Source organism: Panthera uncia, assembly GCF_023721935.1.
Source record: "Panthera uncia isolate 11264 chromosome C1 unlocalized genomic scaffold, Puncia_PCG_1.0 HiC_scaffold_4, whole genome shotgun sequence".
In the NCBI taxonomy this organism is placed as follows: domain Eukaryota; kingdom Metazoa; phylum Chordata; class Mammalia; order Carnivora; family Felidae; genus Panthera; species Panthera uncia.
In genome coordinates, this window is record NW_026057585.1 from 59924048 (window position 1) to 59949015 (window position 24968).

General features: G+C 44.8%; 1 protein-coding gene and 1 pseudogene across 1 annotated transcript in view; both read left to right on the forward strand.

The window, feature by feature from the left end:
* Positions 1-407: 407 nt before the first annotated feature.
* LOC125913852 (uncharacterized) lies at positions 408-577 on the forward strand (annotated as a pseudogene).
* A 4042-nt stretch (positions 578-4619) lies between these two features.
* PLPP3 (phospholipid phosphatase 3) overlaps positions 4620-24968 on the forward strand; it is an 87348-nt gene continuing 66999 nt past the window's right edge. Inside the window, exon 1 of the mRNA XM_049617094.1 lies at positions 4620-4896. Coding sequence (XP_049473051.1) covers positions 4758-4896 — 139 coding nt within the window. The 5' untranslated portion in view covers positions 4620-4757. The remainder of the gene's footprint in view (positions 4897-24968) is intronic.

The following is a 24968-nucleotide window of genomic DNA, read 5'->3' on the forward strand; positions in this document are numbered from 1 at the left end:
AATGTCTGCCTTATCTACTTGAAATGAGATCAGTGAATGTAAATACATTTATAAACTGTAAAGGGCTCTATTTTATACTGCGTGAGCTAATGTTAGAATCATTTCCATTTTACCTACGGGGAAAACCAGTTCTAGCCAGTTAAATGGGCTTGCCTCAGTTTTCTCGTCTATAAAATGGGCTGATGAAAGCAACCCCACCTACTTCAGTGACTTGTAAGGGTAAAATGAGGTAATAGATGTGAAAGTGCATTTACAGTGCAAGTACTCTCACTTGTACAAGATTGTTAGTTTAAGCAAATGGCTTTTCTTGAGTTTCACAAACAATCCCGAAGACAACAACATGTAACTAAATAGGCTTTTAAAAATAAGCATGTTTGATTTACTTCAGAAATCTCAGGAAATTGTGCATCACTTCTTGGCCTTTGAGCTAAGATCAAGTGTAGTATCTGTTCTTATCAGGTTAATATCTGATATGTCCTTTATCTGAAGACAATCTAGTAAATGGATTTTTGGAGCTTGCTCAGTCTACTCCACACGGACCTGGGAATGCAGCACCTCTAGGAACTGCGCACCCCCTCAGGGCGGGGAGGAGGAGAAATCTCAGGAGATCTCACATTTAGAAAAAAAAAGACAGGAATAAAGAAGCCTAAGGTATCATTGCATCTAGGGAAGGATAAACTCAAACTAAATGGTATATTTTCAGAGTTAGTAGTTGATAAACACTTTTTGAATATGTGTGTTTAAATTAGGTGTCTTGTAGAAATAAACTGTTCGCTTAAAATACGAACATTCAACTAAACGTTTATCAACTGCCTATTTTGTATTGAGTATTCTCAAAATGTGTTCTTTCATTTTTAATGTTTTAGTCCTCAAAACCAGAGAAAAATTGAAATCAAATTGAAATTGAAATTAAAAGTTGAGAAAACTGAGATTCAGAGAAGTTGCTCAGTTTGCCCCAGGTCAAACAGCAGATCCAAGATGTTCAGACCTCAAATCCCCTGTTCCTTCCTGCCTTTTCTTTTTAAGTTTATTTCCTTATTTTGAGAAGCAGAGAGAGGGAAAATAGGGGAGGGGCAGAGAGAGAGAAGAGTGAGAATCCCAAGCAGGCTCCACTGTCAGCACAGAGCCCATGCGGGGCTTGATCCCACATACCAAGGAGGTCATGACCCGAGTCCAAAGTCAAGAGTTGGCCCTTTAACCGCCTGAGCCACCTAGGCACCTCCTTCCTGCCTTTTCCTAGGCCCATTACTGTGGCGGCCTCTACTCACTCCTGTAGCAACACTCATGATTCCAAATCCAGCACTTACAAAAAAGCAATCTAGCAATTTTTGTTTAGTATAATCCAGAGGTGGAATGTACCAGTTTTAAAGAAACTGGATAAATGGGGTACTCCATAACCAAAACTTATCTGTCTCCTTAAGTGAATTTCAATGGCTTCCTTTGACCTTTGGACTACACACTCTCATGTAAAGGCACTCAGTTACCTTTCCTCTAAATATTTCCAGAACCAGTTCATGCCTTTTCAAAAAACAAAACAAAACAAAAAAAAAAAGATTAATTATTAAATGTGAGGGGTTAAAGAGAAAGAGAAATAAAATAATGAGGTAACAGGAGATCTTAGAAATGAAAGCCATTTAAATCTCTTGGGAGGTATCAGTTATTTAAGAATATGATGTGCTGTGGTTGTCACACATAATAAGTTAATCTTAAAAAAGGCATTTATCCCTGCTGATGCTATAGTTCTTATACAGACTAGTTTAGTGAACTGGATGCCATTTTCAGGAGTGAGTTTTGGTAAGCCATGTTTACCAGGAATTTTAATGACTTAATTACTTTGAAATGACACCATTCTAAACTATGAAGTCTGTTCCACTGCATTTAACTTGCTAGTTAGATTGCTCAATTTTAGAGTTTAAAGCAAAGATGCCTTCACATTTACGTATCTGGTTAGGTGGTGTGATTTCCTATTATGTGAAGAATGATATTGACACTGTACTTGTGATTTGTTCAAGTCAATTTTAATGAGTATCTCTATCATTCTGTTCCCTTGAAGAGTAATTCAAATACAATACTTGTTTGCATACAACTACAGGCTTCAATCAGCGCTATGATCTTTTTGTTATGAACAAAAGATAACCTGCAGAGCCCTGTGAATGGAAATATAAAACTTACTTCAACATCCATTCCTTTTCCCTCTTATCTGCTCTTGGAACAACAGATTTTTTTGCCTTCTTAGCAAGCAGCTGAATTCAACCTGGAGAACTTGAATGTTAGGTTCTTAGTATTCAGTCTAGTGCCGGCTAAAGTTAACAATCTCACCCAATTAATTACTTTAGGAACCGACAAGATTGAAGAGTTGTAATACCATTTAGCTACAGTAAAAGGCTGGCTTTTACAATGTTTATTCTTAAATATGTTTATTCTTAATAAAAGTCATTTCGCAGATAAGGAAAAGCATACAGGAAATGGAAAAGGAGGTAACTCTAAAATTCTAATGATAGAACAGAGTAGGATACAAGGAGCCATCTGAGTGGCACAGGTGCCCAAGGAGGGGGGAAGATAGGAGGGGTCTGAGGTTTCAACAAGACTTGGACTTACTTGCAGGTCGAAATTCCAAAGACAGGGGTTGGCGACTTAGAACTTCAAGGGTGATTATCATTACAAAGAGGGTTGAGTGGGCAAGGGAAAGACTCCAGAATCCCCGAATTCCTTTCAGAATGTCAATAATCACTTTGTATTGTTTCTGCCATTTTAACATTTCAAGAGGTGGGTCTCACTGAAAAGCTACAGAAGGAATCTGTTCTCTTAGCTATCCTGGCTTTTACTTGTTGCTATTTGAATTGAGAGTGCTGTGTGTGTGACACATCTGGATGCCCCAGCTCCAAAGCTGGCTTGGAGATTCCAGAAGATGGCGATTTTACCTTTCTTTGCCAGCCCGACTTGTCGTCCAGGCTGGACTTCACCTTAATTGAGCAGATACCAAACCCTGTGCTGGGGACGGTACAGATGCTGTGCAACTGATTTTTCCTAACTATAGCCCTAAACCAGACGGTGATAAGTGCCACGACAGTGTTCTAAACAAAGGTTGAAAGTGAAGTTAATTCTGCCCAAGGGTCAAGAACGGGCTCAGAGAGGTAACATTTCAGAGGACTCTAGAGCAACAGAAGCCTTTTGCTAGCTAGAGAAAGGATAGATGTGCGTCATAAGCAGAGGGAGTAGGAGGGCAAGAGAATGGTGTCAAAGGACTGTTCTGGAAAGGACAAGTGGTTGATGGTGGCTGGATACAGGTGTCACTGAACCCCACAACAAGTCAGTGTAAATGTATCATCAAGCTACAACTCTTTCTTGATACACAAAAAAGACAGCTGGAAAAAGTGTCTATTTATCGTCCACTGTGTGCCCAGTTCTCTGCCAAGCGCTATAGAAGATATAGGGGAAGACTCTTGCCCCGTAAATGTTGATATAGTATTCTACCTGGAAGAAAGATGAACTCATATAAAATAATGTAAAATAATATTACAGATATTGCAGAGTGGCTTGATGGCTTGGGACGCCTTCATCCCCAGAAACTGGAATAAAGGTCATGGCTAACTCTTACGTAGCATTTCTTTGTACCGGGCACCGTTCTAGATGCTTACATGGATTAACTAATTCAATCTTTACAGTTACTGTATTTGGGAGAAACAGTTAACATATGCATTTACATATGGGGAAACTAAGGCACAGAGCCACAGCCGCGATTCAAATCTACAGGCTCTGGCTCCAAAGTCGTGTCTCCAGTTCCTATCTTCAGAATCTAGCTCAGAATCCAGTGCCGGGCGTTTTTCCTTGAGCATTTTCACGATTAATACGATTCAAACCGAAATAAATCCTTGAAAGCCCCGAATCTGTAAGGGAGGAGAAATGAATGCATACAGCCTCAACTTTTGGCCGACCCAAGGGCCAGCAAGACAGTGTTTTTTTATTTATATCGTTTTCCTTTTGTGACAACTTGGTGTTTCTGAACGCTAGGGGCTCCCGGATTCTCTGGTTTGAGAGTTAACTTTTCCTTTTAGGACTTTTTTTTTTTTTTTTTTGAAGGGGGTGGGGGAAAATGTGGCCTTAATTATCCTACGTCTTAGGCAGTTTAAGGAAGGGGCTGTGCTTTCGGGATCTCTTCGGAGCCAAGTAAGGACCCCCCCCCCCCCCGCCTTCTCTTTTTAAAAGGACCTCGTGCAATAAAAGTGCAGAAACAAACACAGGCGACCACAACAGCAGCCGCTACGGCAGCAGGAGGAGGCGGAGGAAGAGGAGGGAGGAGAAGTTGGGAGTCGGGGCAGGCGCTCCGGCCGGGCTCGGAGCAGCTCCCATTCATTAAGGAAGCAGCAGCCGAGGAAGGTGGCCGAGCGCCCGCGCTGCCCACTCGCCCGCTTGCGCAGCCGGACACGCGCCAGCCCCGCGCGCCCCGGGCAGCACAGCTCTCTGCAGAAGTTTCTGCTCGGCATCTGGCTCTCGTCCCCCCGGACTCTCGCACGGCTGGGGGCTGAGAGAGGAGCGCGGAGGAGCAGCGGGGAGCCGAACACAGCCCGGGCTGCAGCGGGAAGCGCGCGGCGGGCTGCACCGTCGCCGCCGCGCCGCCAGCGGGGGCCGACCCTCCGCGTCCCCGAGCAGCCGCGGCCGGGAGGCGGGCCGGGCGCGCGGGTGTGTGGCCGCCGCCGCCGCCGCCGCCGCCGCCGGGCGTCTTCGCGGGGCCGGAGGCTCGCGCCGCAGCCAGCGCCATGCAAAACTACAAGTACGACAAGGCGATCGCCCCGGAGAGCAAGAACGGCGGCAGCCCGGCGCTCAACAACAACCCGAGGAAGGGCGGCAGTAAGCGGGCGCTGCTCATCTGCCTCGACCTCTTCTGCCTCTTCATGGGTGAGCTCGGCCCCGCGCCGTCAGCCCCGGCCCCCCACCCCCACCCCAGCCCTGTCCCGGAGCCCTCGCGCCGCCCGAGCCCCGGCGCCCGCCCTTCCCCGGGCCGCCGGCTTCCCGGCCTGGAAGCGGGCGTGGGGTCGCGCTCAGGCTCCCCGGGCCACCGGAGCCCGCGGCCCCTTACAAGCCGTCTCCGGCTGGGGGCGCAGGCAGGGTCCCGCGGAAGGTGCGGGGTCGGCCTCCTTACGCAGGGCCGTGGGCGGAACCGTGACCCGGAGCCCGCGCCGATCCTGTGGCCCCGCGTCCGAGTAAAATGGATCTCCGGGGGCGCCGGGCCCCTGCCTGCAGCCGCGCTGCCTGCTCGCTGAATGTGTGTAAACACCCAACCCTTCCGCTCGTCCCGCCGCGGCCCGGCGGCTCTCGGGCTGGCCTTTCCCCGCGCGCCCCCCGGGGGGGCTGGAAGGTGCGCCCCGGGGCCTTGATGCGGGCGCCCGTTCCGCTGCAACTTGTTGGGCGCCTACTGTGTGCCAGGGGTGGGCGGTGTCGCGGCCCTGGCTTCAACCAGCCCTCGCCCTGACTCGGTGCGGGATGGGTGAGGAACCCCGTTTCACCGATTAGGAAGACCGAGGCACGGGGCAGCCAAGCCAGGATCGAGTTCATGTTGTGGCACCACGGTTAACGGCAGTCCCAGAAAGTTGAGGCGATGGTCCTTTGCTGTTTTCCCCACTAGTTGGATGCCCCCGCCGGAAGAGCGGTGGGCGTTAAAGAATGGAGCGGGGAGCGAGGAGGATTTATGAACTTGGTAGGAGGCAGGAGAAAGCTATTGACATGAATCTACAGGAGTTCCAAGGTTGAAGTCAGAGTAGAATTTTTTTTTTTTTTTTTTTTTTTTTTCAAAGCGCTTCATGGCGTAATGGAAAGCGCGCAGGACTTGTCATCAGAACACTGCCACTTGCTGGGTGTGCCACCCCACTGCCTCATTGGCCTCAGTTTCCTCGTCAGTAGAGTGAGTGGGTTGAATTAGATGCTCTCCTAAGGCCCCTTCCTGCATTAAGAACTCGGATTTGGTCCAGGAGCTGTTCTGCCAACTCTGCTAACTGAAGAAACATCTGTGTTCCCAGTTCAGTTCCCTTAAAATAGAACTCCTGCACGGAGACTTAAGTCCCCTTTGAAATGGATTTGTCCGTGCACATTGTGCAAACCAGGGACAGTGGGCTGGAGGTACACTTCTCTTTGTGTTTGCTGACTCTTTCTGCAGCGAGGTCCTTACTGACGTCCGTCTGTCCTTGGCTTGACTGTCCGTAGTAAGTTTGGGAGTCAAAGAAAGATGGGACCCTTAGGATTATGAAAACATAAGAATGGTCCCCTTTGGGCCCAGGGAGACAGCTGTCCATAAAATTGTGCTCTGTGGAAGGGAAGAGAGGCACAAATCCCCTTGGCACCTCTTGCGAGAAATTGAACGTTAAGATGCTATGTAAAGGAATTGTCACTGGGGGGCCTACCTTCCTGAAGGCCGCTGGCTTATTATCCTGCACAGTGGGAAGATTAGTATTTCAAGTCTGCTGCCAAGCTATTGAATTTTTAAAAGGCCCTCCCTGGTCCTGGGGGAGTACAAGGAAAACACTAAACACATTGAAGCTGTTTGCTGTAAACTTGTCTGGGGCTTCCCAGTGTTTACTGGTGTGTGTTGTTGGCGGTAAGGTAAACTCTTCCCAGACGGTCTGTGCCCGGTACCCTCCTGCCTCCCACTTTGTGATTAGGAAAACAAAGGTAGAACATGCCTGACAGCCTTTGAACAGTTTCATTGTTCTCCTCCCCCCTTCCACTCTGCTGATTCAGAAGGCCGTCCCCAAGAGAGGATGCATTCTGAGTAAAGGGAAAAGAAGTGTGAAGGAATTTGCAAGAAGACCCAACTATCAGCTATGGTTTAGCCAGGGACCCTGTTGTGCGTGGAAGGTGCGAGTGATGTGTATGATTGTGCATTTTAGGTCATCTGCCCCAACTCTCCCTGTGCCCCCCCCCCCCCCGGAAGCTAATATTCTCTACTTTGCTATTATGTTGACTCACTGCTGGTCTGGTTGAATAAATGATTTTGTTTACCTCAAAAAGGTGATAGCCGGACCCTGCATTTTATTATGAGGCATGTAGCTATCTATTTTAAGGGTATATGCTGTGCCATTAAAACTATGTCAACAAAGTCCTTTTCAAAGTGACTTATTATCAGTGTCTCCCCTGTGCATAGACCAAAATACATCATCACTAACTTAATGCCTAACACCTTTAATTAATAGGAAAAGCCATAAGGTAAGCACTTGAGAAACCTATGCAGGAGAACTCTTTGACTTCCAAAAGAAAGTTAATAACCAGCATGTGATTTTAATATCCCCTACACAACGGTCCTAAAACATTGTTTCTACTTGGTTCACTTTTTGCCTCAGACTGTCAGTATGATTTAATTTTTATATAGTTTATTGATCATCTGGTCTGGATTACAGGGCACTAATATATTAAAAAGAGAAGCCTAGTTTTCTGTTTATTCTCTCACAGGAATACACAGCAAGCTTCATCTCCTTGTATCTGGAAAAAATAAAAGCTGATGTGCTACATAAGTGTTATGTGAGTGGAAATATGCTAGTGGTTGAACTCGTTTCTCATACCTTCTTGGAACGCTAAATTCTTAGGGAAAAAAAAAAACAAAACAAAAGTCCACTCTTGGCTTGAAGGCCAAAAGAATCTGGTGTCTGAGGACACCAAAGGGAGTTTACCTCCCATTGAACAGCTGTCTTTGCCAACTAATTGCTTTTGTAAACACAGTTAAGAATCTTTGTGTGGTAGTCTTTCTGAAATTGGTTTTGTTTTCCTTTCAATTATGTAACATGTACCGCCTCCTGTGTTTTGTGCATGGGTTCTGGTGTAGCAGGGGACATGAGAGTGGCAGAGGACCTTCCCAGGCAAGAAGGGAGGAGCATCCACTGTCCTTCTAAGCCCTGTTCACCTCTTCTTAATATAAATGTATCTCCTCTTTGCTGTAACCTTTGTAGAGAGATCATCTCCATTTCCTAGGTGAGAAAACCAGCATGTCAGAGAAGGGAAGGACTGAGGTTCACACTGAAGTCAATATGGGTTGAGGACTAATTCTCAGTGAGCAGGACTGGAGTCAGTCTCCTTTTCAAGCTCAGGTTTTTATTTTTTTAATTTTTTTTTTTTTAACATTTATTTTTATTTTTGAGACAGAGACAGAGCATGCACGGGGGAGGGTCAGAGAGAGAGAGAGAGACACAGAATCTGAAGCAGGCTTCAGGCTCTGAGCTGTCAGCACAGAGCCTGACGCGGGGCTCGAACCCACGGACCGCGAGATCATGACCTGAGCCGAAGTCGGACGCTTAACCGACTGAGCCACCCAGGCGCCCCTCAAGCTCAGGTTTTTAAAAAAAATGTTTACTTATTTACTTTGAGAGAGAGTGTGTGTGAGCGGGGGAGAGACAGAGAGGAGAGAGAGAGAGAATCCCAAGGAGACTCCACACTTAGTGCAGAGCCCTGCGTGGGGCTCGATCTCAGTGGACTTTGAGATCCATCATGACCTGAGCTGAAATGAAGAGTCAGATGCTTAACTGACTGAGTCATCCAGGCACCCCTCAAACTCAGATTCTTACCAGAAAATTCCGAAACCGTTCGCACAAAGCCCTCCCTCTCTACATTTCCCAGTTACCCATTTGCACCAAAGCAAATGGATAAACGTGACTGAACTCTTCTAATTGTGATACGGTTTTGTGGCCCCATAGCATTGTTTTGATTTGGGGCTGGTTGTGAGTCTAAGTAGTTCACAGATTTTTGAGGGCACCTTTTTACTCTGTGCGACTGCAGTTCCAAAGAAGGAACACCAGCAGTCCGTGGCTGTAGCAAAAGGCAGAGATTTGGTAAATCCATGCGGAGCTTCTATGCCCCTGCTTTCCCTCTTTCCTGTCCCTCATCCCAGGTATTTACTGAGTGCCTCCTTCCAACACATGCATTTTGAGGTCTAGGCAGTTTGAGACAGGTCCAGCTTTTTATGCGTGGGCTTTGTTCAAGGCCCTTCATCCTTCGAGCGCAGTTAGCTAATCTGCAAAACAGTGGTCAGCCTGACCACTTCGTTACGTTGCTGCAAGGATCAGAAGAAATACTGGACGTGAAAATTTTTTGTCCTCTCTTAAGACTTGGGCAAATGCAAGGGATTTATACCTGAGCCCTGGATGAAGGTCTTGTGGCTGTCTTCATACATTGTGTCTCAGAATAATAAGTAGATGAGACCATGAAATACTCAGGAAGAATAGTATGGTGAAGACCAGAAAGCTTCACTTCAAATAGGAGAATGTCACGTTTGCCCAGTAAGTTGAAGACAGATGATTCCCATTCATCGGGACGCTAAACTGTAGCTGAGAAAGTGGACCCTAAAACTGAGCAGAATTCTTGAGCCAACTGCTCAACAACAGCGTACCCTGAGCTCTCTTTAGAGAAAGTTGTTTGTTCAAAAAAAAAAAAAAAAAACAACCAAACAAAAAACCCAACTGTCCTCATTTGGCTTTTGATACCCAAAGGTAGGTAAGTTGAACTTAAGGTAGGGGTGGGAGGTGTTTGAAGAAGCAGGTGCTCGGTCAGATTTAGCCTGGAAGGCTGGACTCCTGTGCCCTTCCTCGCCAGGAAATGCAGTCGATGGGTGTAGTATCACGAAGCAGAGAGAAAGAAGCTCAAACGGGTAAAAATATAGAATCTGGACACTCAGCAACTATGCTGGGTAATTTAGTGATTCCAGAATGTTCTTGGATGTTTCTTGATTTTCACTTAAACAGTGGAGGTAAAATCCTGGAACTGGTTCCATATATGGGCTACATAACACCCTCTTGTGTTATTATTAAACTACCCACTTTTAACTGTGGAAGAGAGGCAGTGTGGTGTAGTGAAGAGAGCAGGAGACTTGGAGCCAGAAAGCTTCCAGTTCCAGGGTGGCCAAAGCTACCATCCAGTTGTGTGGTTGTGGACAAGTTGGTTTTCTGTGGATCTCAGGTTTTTTTGTTTTTTTTTTTTTCCCCAGTAGTAAAATGACTGGTTGGGCGGGATTATCTCTAATGTGTAAAGCTGCCTTGCAACATTCTGTGACGGATTTCTAGTAGAGAGGAGTGACACATTTGTGGAATATCTACCCTCATGGGTGCACTCTGCTTAACTCTTCGTTGTCCATTATCTCAGTGAGTGACAACAGTGATGAGCCTAGAAATAGGGGTTCTGGCCTCAGACTGCCACTAGGTCACTATGTAACTGTGGAGAAAGTCACTTGACTTCCCTGGGCCTGGGTTTCTTCATTATCACAATAAAAGGAAGGGACTAGATCATCTTCTCAGATCTCTTGCAGCACTAACTGTTTTATGATTCTGTGCTGGTAGATACTGCGATGTAGAAACCCAGTTGTTCTTCTGTTGGACCATTTACCATCAACTGAAGTGTCCTCTTTTTTACCAAAGAATGAATGCTGACCATAAGGTAATATTGGTATTCTTTCTGGAAGGAAAAGTAAGCACCATTACTAAAGTTAACCCAATATGCTGAGAAACTAGCTAGATTTTTCCTTGGCCAGATGTGTCCCTTAACCTGCCTCCTGAAATGTATAGTACAGCTGACCCTTGAGCAATGCGTATGACTTTTGACTTCCCCAAAACTTTAAGAGCCTTCTGTTGACCGGAAGCCTTACTGGTAAACATAGACATCAGTTACCACGTATTTTGCATGTTATAGGTATTATATACTGTGTTCTTACGAGAAAGTGAGCTAGAGAAAAGGAAATGTTATTAGGAAAATCTTAAGAAAGAAAAGATACATTTGTAGTCCTGTACTGTATTGAAAAAAAATCTCTGTAAGTGGACCCGTGCAGTTCAAATCTGTGTTGTTCAAGAGTCGGCTGTAGTCACAAGCATACCATCACAACAGGTGACTTTTCCCTTTTTTTATTGCTCTTCTATTATGTTCACTATGTGTTTTTAATAACTCAATACGTTTTGATAGCTTAATCTACCATGTGAACCACAGAATGTAGAAACAGGTTTTCATTAATCCACTGGTGAACTGTCCAGCCAAGCATCCTGCGTGGGTTGAAATAAAGAAGGGAACCACCAGGGGCGCCTGGGTGGCTCAGTCGGTGAAGTGTCCGACTTCAGCTCAGGTCACGATCTCGCGGTCCGTGAGTTCGAGCCCCGCGTCGGGGCTCTGGGCTGACGGCTCAGAGCCTGGAGCCTGCTTCCAATTCTCTGTCTCCCTCTCTCTCTGCCTCTCCCCCATTCACGCTCCGTCTCTCTCTGTCTCAAAAATAAATAAACGTTAAAAAAAATAATAAAAAAAAATAAAAAAAGAAGAGAACCTCCATTTCATAGGTAAGCCATGATGACTTTTCCAGAATGGTTGAAAACCTCGGTTTCCTTAATTGTCTGAACGGCCAGGGTCTTTTTGTGCTGTTTTTGTTTAACCTTAGCTCTTTCTTCCCAAGACACCAGGGGGGGTTTAGCTGTCTTTGTGGGAGGCTGTTAAAGCCAGAGTTGGTGGCCTTTTCCACTTTTAGCCCCTTTTGATTTCCTGTCAATTTTGAATTTTTTCTTTCCCCTTCCTGTGCAGTTGTTTGGGCTGGCAAGCCCAGTTGGTCACAGCATGATGCTAATGAGATTGTAGTCGAGGACCTCTTCCCTGTGTGGGCAGTTATATTTATGGAAACACCCTACCCAGTGTGTCAATTCAACCAGCGCACATTATATGAGGGGTAATGACTTATTTGGGGGATGCCTACTATATCAGTATGTCGCAAACTCACCTAGTAAGGAAACCCATCTGATGTGAAATGGAGATTCTCAGCCTCCTTCTCAGGAGATTCAGATTCGCCAGGCTTTGGGCCAGGACCTGGGGTCCTGTTTTTTATAAAAGCTTCTGGTGATTCTCATCAAGCCAATCGGATATTAGCTATGTTGTTCAACAGCTGTGTCTTAAGGGCAATTGGTTATGTGCTGGGCCTTTTGTCCCTGGACCGATTGTTCTGCCAGTTTTCACGTTGTTAGGTTGTCTGTAGTTTTTCCGTTGGTGGCCAGCACACCTGTCTTTCAGCAAAGATCATGAAGCTTGTTAGAACTCTTTCAAAAGGAAAAACTCCCTCTGCGTGCGGGCCTGAAGGTCTGTGATTTTTAGTGCAGGGACTAGGTGTGATGTCTTCTGATTGCCGAGAGGCCAGAATTTTTTATTTATTTCCGGGTTCTAAACTGAGTTCTGCTCAGTGGAAGTTGCCAGCCCAGTGACCACTTTGGCACCATGAGGTGTTAACTTTGTAAATATTTTCTTTTGAGATATTGAAGTTTGTGTATGAGTGACAAGCGAAATGAATAAATGTTCTTTTTTTTTTTTAACGTTTATTTATTTTTGAGACAGGGAGAGACAGAGCATGAACGGGGAGGGTCAGAGAGAGAGGGAGACACAGCATCCGAAACAGGCTCCAGGCTCTGAGCTGTCAGCACAGAGCCCGACGCGGGGCTTGAACTCATGGACCGCGAGATCATGACCTGAGCCCAAGTCGGATGCTTAACCGACTGAGCCACCCAGGCGCCCCTAAATGAGGTTCTTGAATAGAGCCTTCATAGGATCAAAGTTAGCCTGGCAAAGTATTGTAGAAACAATACCAGCTTTGGATTCACTCAGATCTGCCTGTGACTTGGGCAAAAGTTGTTTAACCTTTCCAGGCTTCACTTTCCTCATCTGGAAAATAAGCAAGAAACCTAGTGACCCCCTTGTCCGGTGCAACTCAGATGAGGTCATGAATCTGAAAGCACTTTGGGAAGTTAAAAAGCACTCTATCACTACCAGGTATTGTGTTGCTATTATTACTCCTGGTAATAGTAGCATTTCCCTTTCTTTCCTAGTGTTCTTACTCCCCAGGGGTGCTATGAAATCCTTGCATTTTTTGGCAGCAGAATTGCCTGAAAAATAGGCTAGGGGGAAAAAGTGGGAAGAGAATCCTAAGAAAAAACCAGGCAGAGGGAACACAAATGTTTTCCATTAGCGGAAGAAAAGCAGGGGCCGGTTTTCTGATCCCCTGTGGGGAAAGTCACAATACAGGAACCTCAGTAATGTCTGATGGCTGCTTTCTTCCCCTTTGCAAGGGACACGGCCGCATCATCTGGAGAGAAAGACAAACACACCTTAGGAAAGGTGGGAGGGAGTTTGGACAAATGGTATGTCTCAGGGTCACCTCTTATCCGTGTCTTCTGCCAGCCCAGGGAAAAATCTGACTCAAAAGAACAGCCATGATTGACAGTTTTCAAAATGCCTGTCATCCAGGGAACTCTGTATTTCTTGAGGAAGTGGGGGACCAGCCGTGCTAATTATCAGATTGATTATGCAGGCCAACCGTGTGGGGTCGGTACCAGATTCCTTTGCTAGATGAGGAAACTGCAGCTCAGATGAGGAAACACGGGTGCCTGGTGGTCATTAGTCATGCAGTTTTCCAGAGCTCTTGTCCGCTCCCATCTGCCTCGCTGCCCACTTTTCAATGCAATTAATGCAGCAAAGACTTGCTTTTTTCTAGTTCATTCTATTTCATTCATTTCAGTTTTATTGAGTCCGGATATGTACTGTATGTTCTACGGGACCCAATATAGGACATACATAGGAGTCTCTCTTTTTTTTTTTTTTTTTTAATTTTTATGTTTGTTTATTTTTGAGAGAGAGAAAGTGGGGGAGGAACAGAGAGAGAGAGAGGGAGACATAAAATCCAAAGCAGGCTCCAGGCTCTGAGCTGTCAGCAGAGCCCGACGCGGGGCTCGAACTCACGAACTGCAAAATCATGACCTGAGCCGAAGTTGGACGCTTAACCCACTGAGCCACCCAGGTGCCTCGGACATAAATAGAAACCCGAAGGATCATGTTGGGCAGTGAAGAGCTAGCTGTACATAATTAATGGCAAAACAGCTCAGAGTGTGTTGAATGAGCCTTTCTGTAGGAACAGTTCTCCACTGCCTTAGATTCATGGAATCTTTAGAATTTGGAAGGGGCTTGGAGGCATGATGATCAACAATATCAAGGTCTTTTTTTTTTTTTAATTTCAGTCAGAAACACAGGGCTCTTGGTCGGGAGGTTGGAGAGGGAGGCACAGGCTTTAGAGTCAGACAGATGAGAGCTTGCCTGCTAGTACTGGCTTTGTACTCTCAAGAAAGTCACTGAGGGGCACCTGGGTGGCTCAGTCGGTTGAGTGTCCGACTTCGGCTCAGGTCATGATCTCACAGTCCGTGAGTTCGAGCCCCGCGTCGGGCTCTGTGCTGACAGCTCAGAGCCTGGAGCCTGTTTCAGATTCTGCATCTCCCTCTCTCTGCCCCTTGCCGGCTCATGCTCTGTCTCTCTCTGTCTCTCAAAAATGAATAAACGTTTAAAAAAAAAATTATATAAAAAAAGGAAAGTCACTGCATGTGTGCGAGGCCTCCGTTTTCTCCTTTGTCGGTGGGATGGTACGTGTGTTGTAGGGTTGTGAGACCCTGCCAGGCATAGTGCCTGGTGCGGGACGCTCAGCAGGTGGTGGCGGCTGCTGTCATCCTTGTCACTGTGTCCTCATCTGGGCCCTTGATCAGATAAGAGGAGCCTGAGGCCTGAACTGGGTGGTGATCGCCTGGCCATCATGGAGGAGCAGGGCCTCCAACCAGTGTCTTGCCTTTTATGCCATTTTTCCTGTGTTGTGTAGCTGTGAGTTTGAAATCAGCATCGTTCGTGAGGTCCAGTTCTCCAGAACTTCTCTTTTTTCCCTTGCTGGCGTCAAAGGAAGAACAAGGCAAATGGGTTAACTTGTAATCTAAATCGGCAGGTCGTAGTTGAGCGAGGCCAGAGACACATGAGGCGAATTTGAAGGACAAGGCAGCTTCTCGATGCCATTTTTCTTCAAACCAGCACTTGTTCTGGAAAGTGCTCATTACCAAAGATCACTGCTGACTGATTGGAGTTTGAACAGGCGCCCACTTTTTCAAACGCTGTATCAGGAGGGAAGAAAAAGAAAACCAAGTTTGCGAAGTTTTTGCTTTTTAAAAGCTTCTTGAGGTAGAAAATATTCTCATGTGACTGAGGAGGAAACAGAGGCTCTCAGATTAAATAATTTCCTCAGGGTCATGCACTAATTACTGGTGCCAACATTCAAAAGAAAGCTGGGTCAGGTTCTCCAACATCCTCATGGAACTCTCCTTCCTTTAGATCCAGATGTACAAATTAGAATGTGCATTAAAGTCCCCCCAATTTAAAAGCAAACCAAACAACACACATGAAATCCAGTTGGAAACTTTTGAAAGGAACTTGTTGATTTCTGTTCCTTGAAAGTATATGTTGCAATCAGAATATTGGTGGTAAGTGTGTTTTTGAGGTTTGTCACAAATTAACAAAATTATATGCCTCGAGAGGTTTGCAGAGAAATGCAAATCAGTATAAGCGCCTTGTCATAATAAGCAGTATGCTTTGGTTCCTGTTTATGTACCCCCAAAGCACATAATGCACATAATTATATTGACACGAAGGAAGCCGTTCTCATTGATGGTTTCTTTATATCTGGCCCCCAAATTAGTTTGTGGTATCAATCAGTATAATTTCTAGAGAGCCTGTTTAATTAAGTCTAGGTTTGTACCTGTCTTTCGAGTAGGGGTCTTGTCTTCCACGGATGTTCCTTGAACACCTACTATATGCTGGGTCCCTCGGGGTGTCTTGACCTTTAAGACTTCCTCAGGCTGGGGAGTGAGAAACAGACTTGCATACTTGTGCACGCTAAGTGTTGCTGATGTGGAGTGATAGAGGAGGGGCTCTAGCAGAAAAGTGAAGAGTGGGGAAGTTTGCCTGAGCGACTGGAGCTGGGTCATGCAAGAGAAATCCTGGCTTACATGCCCGGAAAGAGGAGACGGCGATCCAGCAAAGGGACCAGCAGGTGCTGAGCCGTGGAAACGGGAACATACATCCGGGAAGGGTGCGTATGTGAGGCTGGGGTGTAAGCACAGCACTGTGTGTTTGTATTGTGTGTGGGAGGGAGAATGTTGTGGATGAGGCTAGAGAGATAGCTTGGAGCCAGATTATAAAGGGGGGGCTGTGAAAGGCAGGCAGCCGAGGAACTTGAACTTTATTTTGGAGGACCAGCCGAGCAAATGAAATTTTATTTTTGTTTTCGTTTTCCTTTTTATTATGGAAAATGTCATATAGAAACCAAACACCATATATACCTAGGTGTGGAATTGCTGGGTCATATGGTAACTCCATGTTTAACTTTTTGGGGAACTGCCAAATTGTTTTTCCATGGCGGCTGCAGCATGTTTTAGAAATAGCATAACATTAGTTGAAATATGTCAGGAAAAAAATTAAAGGTTTTATAGACAACGTTTGGAATTAACATATTCATGAACCATTTTTAAGAGAGGATTCATCTACTCTGATTTGTGTTGGAGATCACTGGGTCTGAGGAGAGGGAAATTGGAGAATGAGGACCAGTTATTAGGGAGGCAGAGAAGAGAAGGTAAGAAAGATGACAGAGAGGGGTGCCTGGGTGGCTCAGTTGGTTAAGCATCTGACTTTTCATTTTGGCTCAGGTCACGATCTCACAGTTTGTGAGATCGAGCCCGCTGTTGGGCTGTGTGCTCTGGGCTCTGTGCGGATAGCACAGAGCTTGCTTGGGATTCTCTCTCTCTGCCCCTCCCCCAGTGGCACACACTCTCAAAATAAATAAATAGAAAGAAAGGGAGGGAGGGAGGGAGAAAAATTGGATAGATAGATAGATAGGTAGAAAGAAAGAAAGAAAGCAAGCAAGCTAGATAGACAGACAGACAGACAGCTAGTTCCTGATCTCCTTGGTGGGAACCTCTGAACAGTGGTGCTACTATTCCCTCCCTCCACATTTTCAAGACAGTGTTTATATAAGACTCAATGAAACCCATCTTGTAGGACTACTAAAACGCTTCATGTTCATAACCTTACTAGACAAGTGAACTTGTGAGTTATCTCTGCACCCCTGCCTCCTGGAACTTTTAGTTTCTCAAATGCCCCTGAAAATAAATGGGCCATTGGATATCCTCCTGGTTTAGAGAAACAATTTTTCTTGGATTGTAATGCTGTCTTTAAAACGGCATTGTTGAGGTGTAATTCAGGTACTGTGTAATTCACCCATTTGAAATGTACAGTTCACTGGCTTTCTGTATATCCTACGGACTTGGGCAACTGTCACCACATTCAATTTTTAGAACATTTTCATCCTGTAAAAAGAAACCTGTACCTGTCAGCGGTCACTCTCCATTTACCCTCCTGGTCCTGCCATCCCACGGCAAGCACTTATCAACTCTTTGCGTCTATACGCATTCACCTCTTCTGGATGTTTCATGTAAGTGGAATCGTCTATGTGGTCTTTGTGAATGGCCTCTTTCACTCAAGATAATATTTTTAGGGTTCATCCATATTGTATCACATATGAACAGCGTGTTTGTTCAGCATGTATCAATACTTCATTTACTTTTATTGCCAAATAATATTCCATTGTATGGCCATACCACATTTATCAGTCAGTAAGGCCTCTGGGTTATTTGCACTTCCTGGCTATTACGAATGCTGCTCTGAACATTCGTTGTACAGACTTTGTGTGTGGCTATGTTTTCAATTCTCTTGGGCATGTATACTTAGGAGTGGAATTGCTGGACCCCATGGTAACTCCGTGTTTAACTTCTTGAGGAAACTGCCAAACTATTTTCCATAGCGGCTGTACCATTTTGGAAATATCTTAAGATCGGGGCCGCCTGGGTGGCTCAGTGGGTTAAGCATCCGACTTCAGCGCAGGTTGTGATCTCGCACTTTACGGGTTCGAGCCCCGCGTCGGGCTCTGTGCTGACAGTTTGCGGAGCCTGGAGCCTGCTTCAGATTGTGTCTCCCTCTCTCTCTGCCCCTACCCCTCTCGCATTCTGTTTCTCTCTGTCTCTCTCCCTCAAAAATAAATTTAAAAAAAATATTAAAAAAATTAAGGAAAATTTCTTCAGATTAATTAAAATATGTAAGGAGAAAACACAAAAGTTTTACCAAAGACCTTTGGAATTAACATATTCATGAAACCACTATAGTGTCCCTTTGTTCTCAGGGCCATTTTCCACAAAGAAGCAAAGTTTCTAATCAGTTTACTACTGTCCCTGGGTTTAAAATGAGTGGGCAGAGAACAATAAAGCTGACCGAGGAAAAAGATGCTGGGTGGTCAGCTAGACCGCTCACCCGCTGAGTAACCTATTTCCACAAACCGGGATGTTACAGGAAGATTCCTGCCTCGGCAACATGAAAACAAGGCTTGGATCTTCAGAGTCGCTTGAAAACAGTTAAAAGTGCGAATGTTAATATTAAGACCTGAGTATTCCTGAGATCTGTCTTACAGTATTTTTTTTTTTATTTTTTTTTAAATTTTTTTTTTCAACGTTTTTTATTTATTTTTGGGACAGAGAGAGACAGAGCATGAACGGGGGAGGGGCAGAGAGAGAGGGAGACACAGAATCGGAAACAGGCTCCAGGCTCCGAGCCATCAGCCCAGAGCCTGACGCGGGGCTCGAACTCACGGACCGCGAGATCGTGACCTGGCTGAAGTCGGATGCTTAACCGACTGCGCCACCCAGGCGCCCCTGTCTTACAGTATTTTTAAGGCTATGGAATAGAGCTGTTGTGTCTGCTAAGGTTGTTCCTTCACTCTCCCCCCTGCCCCCAGTTGTGTGGCTGTGTACATAATGATCATGTCAGAAATGAGAATTACCACCTGTCTTTTGGACTTGTGCTGGGTGCCGGAGATGGTAAAGAGCGTAAGACCCAAGCACAAATCTTTAGGAATTAGTTTAAGTATCATGCTGTAAGTTGTTCTACAAATGAAACGGTAAGGGCATGAAAAACCACAGATATTACAAAAGGGTGAGGAAGAGACTCACCTTTGTTTATTTTTTAAAGTTTATTTACCTTTGAGAGAGAGAGAGAGAGAGAGACAGAACGAGGGGGGAGGGGCAGAGAGAGAGAGAGGGAGAGGGAGAGAGAATCCCAAGCAGGTTCCACGCTGTCAGTATGGAACCTGATGTGGGGCTCCAACTCCCAAACCATGAGATCATGACCTGAGCCGAAACCAAAAGTCGCATACTTAAGACTGAGCCACCCAGGCGCCCCAACACTCACCTTTATTAATAGGAACATTAGTTGCTGTCTCGCTTGATCTCTACAATAACAGAATAAGGTAGATGTCAATGACTTGGTTTTACAACTCGGAGAGGGGAAATGATTTGGCCAAGTTCACACAGCTCATGTATGTTGGGGCTGGCCTGGGACTCAGGCCTGCCAAAATAATGTTAATTGCTGACAGTTATTGAGTACTATGTCCCTCTCACTGGGTTAAGCAGTGTGCCCTCATTCTCTTATTTAATTCTCCCAATGAGCCTGTGGAGTCCTTATTACCAATATCTCCATTTTATAGGACTGAGGTTCAGAGAGGTTAAAAAATAACTTCTTAAAGATTATGGGGCAAGTGGGTGTCAGTGTTGGGGTCAGAGCTAAGCAGTCTGTCCCATAAGACCAGGCTTTACTGCTTTTGTTCTCCGGGTGCTTCTGAAGCCCCCTTTGTCCGTACTAGTCCCTGCTGGCTTTCACATTGGTGACACATGATGAATTGTCCAACATGAGTTATATTTGTGATTCTCACCCTGGGTTCTCTGGGCCTGTAAAGCTCCACTAGGGCAATTATGGGGCATCTTATGCTATTTTCTGTACTTCAAAAATAGCTAACATGTACTGCACATTTATTTACCCACAGTCAATTAGACTGGACTAACTCAGACCATCAGCCTCTGCCTAGATGAGTCAAAGAATTGGTGTTCTGTGCTGTGACTTGAATGTGTAAGGACACTTGTCCACTCACTCTGGTCCTGCTGGTTATCTCTGCTCATTCGGAGATGGGATTGGCACTGTCTATGCTTTGTTTTGCAAAAGCGGAGAAATGATGTAAAATACAGTTTACTTGGTAAGTAAGGACATCTTCCAGAGGTCACAGAGGGTCAAGAAGGAAGTGGCAGGTATCTTTGGTGGTGAAAAGGTTGAGCATTCCTGGATGGAGAAGCCGCTCTGTGAATCTAGAGCAGAGGAAACCACCAGGTCATGGGAAGGCGGCCCAAATGGAAGAGGGGCTGGAACCAAGCCTTTGTCACCGGCATCAGGCAACAGTAATGGGTTGTTGTGTTAGTGACCTTTTTGTTCCATGGGCTTGATGTGCTGTGCTTGTGGTGTGATGTAACCTTTGGGTCCCATGGAGAAATTGCACTTTTCTGGTTAGTGGCTGTGGGTGCAGTACCTTCATTAGATGCGGTGAATAGAACTTCTCCCAATAGCCTCTTCCCCACAGATGACCCACATTTTTGTGGAGTTGGTGACCACCAACAGGAAGTTGCAGACATGCTTGTCAGCCGCACAGTGGATTTCATTAGACACTTGCCCACAGTAGCTGATTTGGTCAATTTGGCCTCCATTGGTTTCTAGGGAAGAATGACCTGATGTATTAGTTCTCATCATTGCATTGGTCTTGGCTGTCATCTTGGCCTTGATGGACATTTTGATGAAATATATAGTGTTGTCTTTTGAACAGCTGCACCTACTTTCAGCAGGCTAGGATTTTTAAAATATTGCCAAGGATGTTACCAACTTAGCCGAGTCTTTTGTTTGATGGGCTTCTCACTTAAATCTCTTTGGAGAGAGTGACTCCAATAAGTAGGCAGGAGGGATGGTCTCCACTCATTACCTGGTAAACCATTGCTTTGGAAGATCTATATCATAGGCATTGGGTGAATGCATGATTTCCAGGGGCTGGCTGGAAAATTAAAATATGCTTCTTGGGTCAAAACATTCAAACTACTGGCCTTTCAATCCCATGGGAAAGTAAGCCATCTTGATTTTTTTTTTTCCTTTGGTTCAATTTTCCTAGGGCCACTGATGATTGAAAAACCTTTAATCAACATTTTGCCTTAAATTTGGTGTCTGCAGTCCTGCTCGTCTGGGTGGTGAAATACAGTTATTATTAATTAATAATCTCTTTCACTGAACAGTTCCATCAAATGCATTTGAGAATTTGAGCGTAAATATTTTGTTTTGCCCCAATTAATTTCTCTCATTCTAGATAGATCTCTGGCTACCTAAACCCTGAAAGCTAACAAAACAAAACACAAATACCCCCACATTCAGAATATTTTTCTCCAAATGTCAATTGGAAAAAGACTAGGAAATGAACATTTTTTGAGCCCTTCTGGTATAGTCACGCATGAAGTGTATCTCATCAAATTGTGTGATGCCGAAGGGGGAGATACTGCCATAACTGATTTTTAAAGACGAAGCAGTTGCCCTTTGGGGAGAGGTTGAGTGGCTTGCTGGGGATCCTGCGATAGGAAAATGGTTGAGTGCCTGGGGATAAGAAGCAATCAACACCTTCACTCTTTCCTCCAAGAGTGAAGACTAGCATTGGAAATTGCACTGGCTTCTATTTTCAATAATAAGCTTATGAAGAAAGCAAGCAAGCCAGAAAGTTTTAGAATGAAATGATCAGGCCTTCTAAAGTGTTCAAGTGTGATTTGGGATTTAGAGCCTTTTAGTTTTGCCTGTTGCTTTGCAGATTCCTGGAGGGTCGAGATTAGACTCAAAACCTTCAGGCTGGAAGGGGGAAGGGCATGCATTTTGCTGGAGACTTATCTGGCAGGCTGTAATGCAAGGGGCTTTACAGGCATTATTAACTGACTTGAATTTCACAATAACTCTGAAGGAGCAGGTTGGAGTTCATTTTAGTTTTCTCTGAACTTAGCAATGCCTGTCTCAACTCTTTCTGGTGAGTAGTGACACAACGTATTAATAATTCAACTAGTTAATCACTAGCAAAGATCGTTTACTAAGATTCCAGGGGAAGTGCTTTTCTGGGATCTGTTTTGAGCTGGTCACTCATGCCACGCATCCGTTTTTATTGAAAATACGCAGGAGATTCTTAGCTCCAGCTCCGTAGAGCATTAAAGAAGGGCAGGGGCCTGGCAGGAGAATAGTTTGCCAATTTCATACAGAAATGGATGGACTTTTCTGTGTAGAGATCCGGGACTTCAGATTCTGTCGTTGTTGCTTATCAGTCTTGCCCAAAAGAGTTAAAAAGACCCCGGGGCAATGCAACATTTTGAGGGAAGTAGCCTACACTTTGGTTACAGGCTCTGTGTATTTCCCAGGCTATTGTAGGTTTCCTATTCATCTGGTTTTGAATGGTGGTATGATTAGCATGAGAGCAAGTGTATAAAGTAGGTCTTTTTCTCCTTTTCCTAAAAGAAGTTTTGTGGCGTTTCTTTTTCTGACAGAGTTGGCATGAAGCTTTGACAAACACAGACCCATGGAAAAGTTAAATAGGACTTAGAGCAGACCCATTTTGTACAGACCCTTCACATTTAGCATGCAGAGCAGCAAAGCAGCTGGCAAGAGGCACTTGGGATCATAGGAGTCATAGCAAGGGCTGTTCCTCCCCTGTGGACCAGTGATGAATGGGAAATACCCACAAAAAAAAAAAAAAACCAGTGAGAAAGTGCATTCTTGGCTATTGACCATTCTCTGTTGTCGGAAAACTACAGATGAGAACATTCCTGGGACTCCCGGTCTATCTTATCTATCCTTCAGTGTTTATTGAGATACATACAAAGGCTGAGAGAGACACAAAGAATCTGGAGAGGTGGATCCTGCCCTTAAGGGGCAGGTGAGAAGATGAGAAGATAGGTACACAATCAGTTGACCTAGAAAACACAGCCAGGTGTCTTGGGTGGATGATTAAATGAAAAACTTAAAATGTGGAGTCTAGGAAGCAGCTCCTTGCTGATCCTGGGCTCTCTTCCCTGCTTTGCTGTATTGGTTGGGGGTCCCCTGGCAAATCACTACAACTTTAGGAATGATACTGTGGGGTGACAATTCATTTTCTGCTGACCTGTTAGAGCTATTGAGACCAAAGGGTATGGTGTCACAAATATACAGGAAATGCCTTAGGCTGTAAAATCATGTATGTATTATGCAATGGATATATATATGTGTGTGTGTGTTCATATATATATGTATATACATGTATATGTATATATATGTATATGTATATATTTGTGTATGTATATATACATATATATGTATGTATATATATTATCTTCTGAGTTTGCTGTCTTCTCCATTCTCCCTGTTTCTATCTCATTTTAGATGCATGCTATCACATACTTGTGGCTGAAAACATTTCTTCAGAGGTTTTATTTCTAAGATGATAGTGTCTCCCCTCCATATGCATTAAGAATAAAGGAGTGTTTCTTGGGGCGCCTGGGTGGCTCAGTCGGTTGAGCTTCCGACTTTGGCTCAGGTCATGATGTCACAGTTCGTGAGTTCGAACCTCATGTTGGGCTCTGTGCAGACAGCTCAGAGCCTGGAGCCTGCTTTGGATTCTGTGTCTCCCTCTCTCTCTGCCCCTCCCCTGCTCGTGCTCTGTCTCTCTCTGTCTCAAAAAATAAATAAAAAAAAACATTACAAAAGAAAAAAGAATGAAGGAGTGTGTCCTAAAACAGCAATTCAGATTGCATAGGCCTTTCTCTTCAGACCAGGACTTTTACGACCTCTTATTGACTGCAAAGTAACCTTTTATTTTATTTTTTTTAGGTTTTTAAAACTTGTTTTGAGGGGCGCCTGGGTGGCTCAGTCGGTTAAGCGTCAGACTTCGGCTCAGGTCATGATCTCACGGTCCCTGAGTTTGAGCCCCGTGTCAGGCTCTGTGCTGACTGCTCAGAGCCTGGAGCCTGTTTCAGATTCTGTGTCTCCCTCTCTCTCTGCCCCTCCCCTGTTCATGCTCTGTCTCTCTCTGTCTCAAAAATAAATAAACGTTAAAAAAAAAAATTAAAAACAAAACTTGTTTTGAGAGAGAGACAGCATGAGTAGGGGAGGGCCAGAGAGAGGGAGAGAGTGAGAATCCCAACACTCCCAACACCAGCGCAGAGCCCAATGCAGGGCCCAAACCCATGAAGCCGTGAGATTGTGATCTGAGCCAAAATCAAGAGTTGGACGCTTAACGGACTGAGCCACCCAGGTGCCCCTACAAAATAAGGGTATTTGAGACCCTTCGGAGTGAGGCCCCAGCCAACTGTTTGTGTTCCTCATTCCCTTGCTTCCCATTCCCCCTCTCTTCCCCTTCTCCATGCCCTTGGCCCCCCGGGATCTCCCTTCTATGACTGCTCACTGGCTTCCCCACTGTCATTCTTTCTCTTTGTTCACTGTATGCTACGTACCTCCCCATATTCAGTTCAAGTGCAATATCTGTGAAGCCTTACTCTATTTCCTCTGGGCAGAATTAGACCTTCTTCGGGCCCTCATAGCACTTTGTGTTGATCTTTCTCAGGTAGAGCGTTTGGTTTATTTTCACTTTTGTATAGTTCCATCTTAATAGATTATGACTTCCTGGCATATAATAGGTGCTCAAGAAATTGTATTAAAGAAAATGTCAGCAAAAAGTTATGTTAGAAAGTAGAGACAAGAAGCAAAAAAGAAAAGTAACATTTTGCACAATCCTAAGGTAGCCGCTGGCACACTATCTCTTCTTTCTATAAATAGCTACATTATTATTAAGTATAATTATAATGCTAAACACTGTATGCTTACTACATACTTCCTGCCAGTCAGTGTGATGAAATGGGGAAAAAAAAAAAAAAAAAAAAAAAAAAACCCTTTGCTTCCTAGACTTGTAACAGCCCATCATAAAGTACTAATGAACTTGAGAAAATTGAGAGTATGTAACAAAATTAAATGCCGCTAGATATTTTGAGTTCAGTTTCACATTCATACAGTGTTTTGTGGTCAACAGACTGAATTTGTACTAACCACGACAGCTTCTGTTTTAAAAAAAAAAGTGTTTAACTTACCTTAAAAGCTAGGGCTATTTTTAAACTATTTCTTTACTTTTTTAAAAAATATTTTTTATTTTTTAGAGAGCATGAGCAAGTAAGCAGGGGAGGGGCAGAGAGAGAGAGAGAGAGAGAGAG